General features: G+C 41.9%; 1 protein-coding gene across 2 annotated transcripts in view; it reads right to left on the bottom strand.

Moving 5' to 3' along the window:
* Nucleotides 1-690: 690 nt before the first annotated feature.
* ADIPOR2 (adiponectin receptor 2) overlaps nucleotides 691-8,220 on the bottom strand; it is a 67,012-nt gene continuing 59,482 nt past the window's right edge. For both annotated transcript variants that reach the window (XM_016189483.2, XM_060190354.1), the window contains 2 exons: nucleotides 7,260-7,453; nucleotides 691-3,512 (listed from right to left, as the gene is read on the bottom strand). In XM_016189483.2, the coding sequence (XP_016044969.1) occupies nucleotides 3,384-3,512; nucleotides 7,260-7,453 (323 nt within the window). In that variant the 3' untranslated portion in view covers nucleotides 691-3,383. The remainder of the gene's footprint in view (nucleotides 3,513-7,259; nucleotides 7,454-8,220) is intronic.

Raw genomic sequence — 8,220 nt, 5'->3', positions numbered from 1 at the left:
AATAGGTAATGTGAAACTCTGGTGGCAGGAACTGTATAAATTGTACCCCTTATCCCACAATCTTGTCAATTATTATAAAATCACACACACACACACACACCAAAAAAAAAAACAAACAAAAACCCTCAGGTCCTCCAGATTGAGGGACCAATGCCTAATTCACTGTAACACCTCCCAGGTTGCAACTTATGAGCTTGTGTATTTCTAGGTTATTGTTCCGGTCAGGTTATTGGCACAGAAGCCTATTCCTTAAAAGCTAAGATTTAGGTAACTTTTACCTCATATGCCATTCTCTGTCTAGTTTTTTTAGAGGTTTTTCTCCTGAAACAATAAAGTTCCTCATTCAGATTGTCTCTCCTCTCTTACACTGAAGGGCTAACAAATCTTAACACTTAAAAATTATTCATTAGAAGTGTTTATTATAAATTATTTTTGTACATTTTAATAATGAATTAAGAACCAGTCCTTGAAAATAGTTTTCCCTTCCCTGATTCTAAACCAGTTAATAAATGTTGGGAGAAATTCAAGTTGGGCATGAAGCACTTTGATTTGCGAACTCAGAGTAAGAAATTTATGAAAATTCATAAAGTTTTGGTATCTAAATTAAGGTTTCAAATAATTTATGTCAATAGCTAGAATAGGTTAGACAAACTAAGACAGTGAAAAAAGAAAACACACGGTAAACGTTCATATCATTTGGTTCTTTTATTAGAAGTTGAGAATACAACAAGTAGGGAAAATCCCATGGTGAATGGAACCATCATACAGATGTCTTTTTGGAACCCCAAAATGTGCTTTGTGATTTTTAGCAATTTATAAAAGGGAAGGAGAAAAATACTGAAAAAAAGGCCACTATTTAATGGTGAAAGAATGAAGCTGTAGAGGTCCTAACCAGCCTAGGGCCAAAAAAGAAAAATGAAAAATATGCACAGAGCAAGCAAGCCTCTGACTGCTGAGAGTAAGGCATTCAGGCACTAGCCTGGTGAGTCTCAGCAAGCACTGGATCCCAAGTGTGCATTGAGGCTATTGTTGGTCACACACACACACGCACACACACACACACACACACACACACACACACACACACACTGCTTGCTCGCACGCACGCACATCCCCTAAGGAGGGATATCTTACTGAATAGACATTGTTGATGCTAATTTCATTTACCTAAGGGTTTGTGCTGTTAAACCAGGTTCAGCTCCTCCTCTGGGGTGTAAGGTGGCTGGACCCCAACACTGCTACTTCTGTTGACGCTGGTACAGGGCTGATTTAGATCCTGTATTCCAAAGTGCATGACCGAAGAGCAAGTCTAGCTTCTGATATGTGCTGTTGCTTCCACGAATTATGTGAGCTTCCTTCCAGACGGCCACTATACTGGACTACTGTTCCTCAGAGTTAACACTGTCCTTTATTCTGTCAAGCACTGCATTAGTTCACCCAGAGAGCCTTTTTCTGGGTACACCTAGCACCCAGGGCAGTGGCTTTATCCAGAAGCAAAATACTCTTAAATTCTTTCCAAGTTCTACAAGTTTCTTCCTGGTCCCACCCAGCTTTTGCTGGAGATTGGAAGTAGAAAGGAGAAATATTATCAAGTAAACTCTACATTGAATGAATAGGAGATGCTCCCCATATTCCCAAACACTCACGTGAGGATGATAGACGCTATTCTTAGGGTTTCAATATTTTGTTCTAACACCAACAATCGCTTGGATGTAATTAATCACCCAAAGCACTCAATGACTGTAAGGAAACTAAGACTTAAGTGCTATTCTGGTGGTTCACCTAAGAGCCAAGATCAGCATCCTCTCAACAAGATCACTTAAGATCAGTATCCTTTCACAAGACTACTGTTCTTCACTATCCCTGAAAAAAAGGAAATTTTGGGACACAAGTGTATTTCTTAATTTCTAGTAGCTCTTCAAAGATACAGCTTTATCAAAAATTCTACCTGATTCCCCAGCAATAACAGTTTTTCCTTAAACTGATCCCCACCCCTTCCAAGTGGGGTTCAGAATGCAGCCAACTCCATGAACAATTATGAATCTAACTTATGAGTCCTGCTGGCTTTCTTGTTCAAAGAGAACTTGTGTGCCCATGACATCTAGCATTACCAAGACAGCCAGTCAGAGGTGAACCTCTCTTTCCTAAGCCACAGGAAGTGTTCTCCAACTATACATAAATAGTTCAGCTCAAGAGGCATATCTTTTGCTGCTGGTGCCAAGCCAGAAACTATGACCGCAGAAAACACCAATTTTTATTCCCAGGAGGAACAAGGGTAGTTAGGGCAGTGATTTTAATAGAGTGACATTTCAAAGACATTTCAGAGTTCCACAAGAAGGACATGGAAAACTCTCACATTGCTTCAATCAGAGAAGAATCACCACAAAATGGAACAGGACACCTCAAAGTAATCAGATCAGCCCCCCATGCCAATATTTCCAGAGTCCCTGGCAGGTCTTAACTGCCCCTTTACTAACACGATTAACTTTCACAAGTAGGTGGCTCAGCTCCTTAGACAGGGGCATCACTGGTTAGCAAAGAAAACAAGCCATCCTCAAATGAGAGCCTTTACCTAAAAACAACCTGCCAAGCCATTCACATGCTGCTCCCACTGAAAACACATGCTGCTTCCCTCCATGTCAGGGCTTCCAAAGGCTCTCAACATAAGAGTGTTTTTGTAATCACTGGGTAGAGCTAAAGTCTTCAGCCCACCCAATCCAAGTTACACCTCATCAGCCTTTAGAAGGCACCTTGGTGCACCAAGGCATTACACATTTTAGAACTATCACCCGTTCCTCCTACAGTCACTTTGTGCAAAATTGAAACAGTGTGTGGTACTTGCATGTTTCATTCTATACAAAAATTCTACCTCCCACCCTATGTTTTAACATGTATATAAATCTTATTTAAACTGTTAGAAATCCTATTTACATTAATTTATTTGTTCTCCCAAAAGAACATCTAAAAGCATTTATAAGCATTTATATCCTTAGGAGGATATAAATCTTCACCTAAATTGGTTGTATTACTGTCTTAAGGAGAAAAAAAGAAAAAAAAATGAACCACCAATTGAACTGTTTCCCCATCTTCTACATATAAATACGATTATGGATCAGAAGTCAGTTTTCCAAGATCTTGCAGAGCCCTCAATCAGGAAGTCCCAAGAATTGGTCAGGGTTTGGATCTTTTCCTTTCCTTTGTATTGATGCACTCCATCCTTTGAGGTAATATTTATTTTGTTTTTCTCTTCTTGGCTGTGTACCACACGGAGTCCCTGAGTCTCTCAGTCAAGGGGCTCCTCTGTCTCTGGCTCGACTGCCAGTGAGGAAGGAAGGGTTGCAGGAGCAGCCCAGCTCTGGGTCAGTCCCTGGTGGTGGTGGGAATTACAGTGCATCCTCCTCACTACAGCCTCCACCAATCATGAAGCGGAACTCCTGGAGGTTTGAGACACCATGGAAGTGAACAAAAGCGCCAGCAACCACAAAGATGTGAAACAGTTGATGAGAATGAAACTGGAGGCAAAAAGCAGAGGAGAGGGAACATTATTAAAGGTGTGATAAAGAACCTTAGAATCATTTATGCTGGCAAGTGTGCAATAAGCAACAGAATTCAAATTCAAAGTATTCATAGACCTTAGAACATTCTGGAAGCATACATCATATTTCTTTCAAACTGAAAGACAAATGTCCCCAAATAAATTAAGGTAAACACCTAGCAGGGGGCCAGGTGGTGGCATACCTGGTAAAGCACACACATTACAGTGCACAAGGACCTGGGTTTAATCCCCTGGTCCCCACCTGCAGGGGGAAAGCTTCAAAAGTGATGAAGTAGGGCGGCAGGTGTCTCTCTGTCTCTTTCCCTAGCTCCCCCTCCCTTCACAATTTCTGTCTCTACCCAATAATAAAATAAATATTTTTGAAAAGGAAAACACACACACCTAACAATGGAGTATCTTGTCAACTCAGGGGCACGTAACATACAAAGGCCCTTTTGTTGACAGACCATAGAAGTCCCAGAGGATCCCTTAAAGCTCAACAGCAGAGCTATACAGTGAGACAAGGTATTTTCCTCAATGTTGATGTTTTTGGATAGAACTGGAACACTGGAACTATGGGTTATTTAAATGTTGTTTTCTGCAGTACAGAGGTGGAACAGTGGAAAAAGCACTGGACTCTCAAGAATGAGGCCCTGAGTTTGATCCCAGATTGATTACATATCTCACTAATTAGTAAATGAATATATCTTTTAGAGAAAAAAAAAGTTCTCCTTTAGAAAACCTAAAGGAATCTCCAAGGAATCTCTAAAATTCAAAGATAAATAGTATATCAAAAGACCAGGAAAGTAGAGTCTTAAACTTTCATTTCAAATTAGGTGATTTACAAAGCATATCATATTATTACTGATTTAGCCAGTTCTATTGAATGCTAGCTCGTATTTTGATATGCTCAATAGTCCAAATCACTTAAAAATTAAAAAAAAAAAAGTGGTAAAAGGGCAGGGCAGTGGTACACCTGGTTGACTATACACATTACAGTGTGCAAGGACCCATGTTCAAGCCCCCTGTACCCACCTGCAGGAGGAAAGATTCACTAGTGGTGAAGCAGAGCTGCAGATGTCTCTCTCCCTATCTCCCCCTTCCCGCTTGATTTCTGGCTGTGTCTATCCAATAAATAAAGATAATAAAAAAATGTTTTAAATGGTAAAAGAGTACATACAATGGGAGTGACTTTAGAAAATTAAACTAGTAGGGGGTTCAGGCAATAGTGCAGAATTAAGTGCACATGGTACAAAATGCAAGGACCGGCATTCCAAGGACCCCAGTTCGAGCCTCCGGCTCCCCACCTGCAGAGCAGTTGCTTCATAAGCAGTGAAGCAGGTCTGCAGGTGTCTATCTTTCTCTCCCCCTCTTTGTCTTCCCTTCCTCTCTCCATTTCTCTCTGTCCTATCCAACAATAACATCAATAACAACAATAATAACCAAACAACAATAAAAAAAAACAAGGGCAACAAAAGGGAAAAAGTAGTCTCCAGGAGCAGTGGATTTGTGGTGCAGGCACTGAGCCTCAGCAATAACCCTAGATGCAAAAAAGAAAAAGAAAAGAAAACTAAACTAGTGAGATAGGGAGAGGGCATAATAATTATGCAAAAGGAGTCCCTAGGTTCAATCCCCAGCACCAACAGAAGCCAGAGCTAAGTAGGGCTCTGGTAAAAAAAGAGGAAGGAAGGAAGGAAGGGAAGGAGGAAGGAAGGAAAGAGAGAGAGAGAAAGGGAAGGAGGGAGGGAAAGAAAGGGAAAGAGGGAAGGAGGGAAAAAGAGAGAAAAAAGGAAAGAGGGAGAAAGAAAGAAAGAGGGAAGGAAGTAGGAGGAGGAATCAGGAGGAAGAACGAGGAAGGAGGAGGAGATGGGAGAAGAGAGGAGGAGGGGAAGAGAAGAAATAGCCACAAATCATATCCCAAGGAGTATTCCCTATGACACTAAAGGAGATCATCTCCTAAAAAGGGGAGAAACTTGAAAATCTCTTCATATCATGATGAAGCAATCTCAGAAAGATAAATGAGCTAGTTCAAATATCACACAGTTGTCTCTAAATCAGGATTATCTTCATTTTACAGATAGCTAAACTAGAGAAACTAGACAAAGTCCTCTACCTATTCATCGCTCACATTTTTTCTTCTTTTTCTCCTCTCTTAACCACAAACTAGCTATCTGTACCTCCCTTCCAACCAAACACTTATATACACGCTTACTCTCTTGTTACAAATACTGAATTTAAGATTTTGGTAAAATCTAGTCCATCACTCTCATTTAACACGTGAGAAAAGCCAAAATGATTTGATGACTTGCAAGGACAGTGTAGTTTATAGAAGTACAACTCTAATACTATGCTACCCTGACTCAAATTCACTTAATAATTCTATATGTTGAGCAAGTAGCCTAATTTCCCTAGGCTTAATTTCCTAGTCTGTAAAAATAACACATGAATAATTATTATAACTGATAGCATACTAAATGAAGTAATCCATGAGGCATGTTCACTCAATACTTGGTGCTGAGAACCAATGGATGTTGGTTATAATCATACTTATTATCCGGAGAAAAACAACTCATGAGGGAGAGTACGCTCTAGAATATAATTCTCTCAATTTATTTTATAATCTTTTTATTAATTATTGTTATTCTTTAATACTTATTAACATGAGAGACAGAGGAGAGAGAAAGAAAGAAGAGAGAACCAGAGCATCACTCTGGCACCTGTGATACTGGGCACTGAACTTGGGACCTCATGCCTGAGAGTCCAAAGTCAAGCCATCACCCAGGATGCTTGCTCGCCATTCCTTTTCTCCTTCCTTTAAAGAAGACTAGGGCTTCATCCAAGGACAAAGGAAACTATCCCTTGTCCTCTGCCCAATTCTTCATAGAGGCTGGGAAAAAATAGCCAATCAACCTTCAGATTTATTTGATAAAGAAAAAGAGAAAAGTAAGCATATTAATAACATGTATTTCTTGTAGTATACATATATGGGGTGAGAGAGCCAGAAAGACTAAGAAGCTCCCCACTCTAGGCAGCTCTATCCTTGTTTTTTTTCCTCCTCCAGGGTTATTGCTGGGCTCAGTGCCTGCACCATGAATCCACTGCTCCTGGAGGCCATTTTTTTGCCCCCTTTTGTTGCCCTTGTTGTAGCTTCGTTGTGGCTATTATTATTGCCCTTGTTGACGCAATTCGTTGTTGGATAGGACAGAGAAAAATGGAGAGGAAGACAGAGAAGGGGAGAGAAAGATAGACACCTGCAGACATGCTTCACCGCCTGTGAGGAAACTCCCCTGCAGGTGGGGAGCCGGGGGCTCGAACCGGGATCCTTACGCCGGTCCCTGCGCTTTGCGCCACATGCACTTAACCCACTGCGCCACCGCCCGACCCCCCTCTATCCTTGTTTTTTATTGTTATAGTTATTATTGGTGTCGTTGTTGTTGGGTAGGACAGAGAGTAATAGAGAGAGAAGGAGAAGACAGAGAGGGAAAGAGAGAGACACCTACAGACCTGCTTCACCGCTTATGAAGCGGCTCCCCTGCAGGTGGGAAACGGGCTCAAACCAGATCCTTACGCCAGTCCTTACGCTTTGTGCCACATGTGTTTAACCTGCTGTGCTACTGCCCAACTCCCCGGTCTCTCATTTTTTAATCTGAAACTTTTTTTTATTTCACTTTCTATTCTGCTAATAATGTACATGTGTACAGACTGGCCATCCAGTCACACTCACCCAGATGTCACACTTGCCAGGAAAGAAGCGCTCAGGGATGCGGGCAGCATACAGGGCTGCACCCGTGATATAGAGACCAGCCATGAGCATTAGCCAGCCAATCTGCCCGATGGTGGCCGCCTTTAGAAACCCCTCTGAGATGACATAGTGCAAGGTGGGAATGATGCCACTGAGGCCAAGGCCCAAAAACACTCCTAGGAATAACAAGAAGAGGACAAATTAAAATGCAGTGGAGAAATAAGGAAGAAATCAATTACTACATCAGAGTGCCAGTTATTCTGTAAAGTATCTATGTCAAAATAGTATGCAACACTAGCTTCCTGTTCAAAAGGAAAAGAAGGTTCCTCGAACTCTAGGATGTCATACAAGATAGTGCTGGGAAATTGTGCAGATGCAGTCACATCTGCCATGTTGTCCCCTCAGGCTACTGCTAGTTCCCGCGAGAGTTGGGACATTCTCTGAGTGCCTGTTCCACCATGTTGTGCCCTCAGGGCATTGTCTATTTCCCCTCACGATATTTGGAGTGCTTTGGTCACTCCTACCCCTTCCCATTCTCACGAGAGTTATTATCCTATCCTGGAGTGCTATGGTTACTCCTCCCCCTTCCCATTCGTGAAAGCTGCTCCTATAAAAGCCCTTCTTCTTGCGCACCTCGCTCTCTTGCCAGCGCTTCACTTCAGTGTTCAGACGCAGGAAAGGTTACTGCGTGAGGCGGCCATTTTTGCTACCTCCACGTGGCCCAACCTGCTTCTCTAGCACCCAACTCTGAGGTGCCAGTGCAAATAAAGATTTGTGTTCCCTCTTCGCTTTGGACCTCCTCTCTCTTCTCCGTGGCACACAACAACAAGATAGTACAGCTGTGTTCAAAATGAAAGGTTGAAAGGGGTCCCATGCTGACAAAGGCTTAGTGTAGCAAGTTGGCAGTCCTCAAATATATTCACAATTGGGTTGCTAAGTGTTC

The sequence above is a fragment of the Erinaceus europaeus genome, chromosome 4 (assembly GCF_950295315.1).
Source record: "Erinaceus europaeus chromosome 4, mEriEur2.1, whole genome shotgun sequence".
Classification (NCBI taxonomy): domain Eukaryota; kingdom Metazoa; phylum Chordata; class Mammalia; order Eulipotyphla; family Erinaceidae; genus Erinaceus; species Erinaceus europaeus.
Note: the sequence above shows the minus strand (reverse complement) of the source record. Positions and strands in the feature narration are given on the sequence as shown.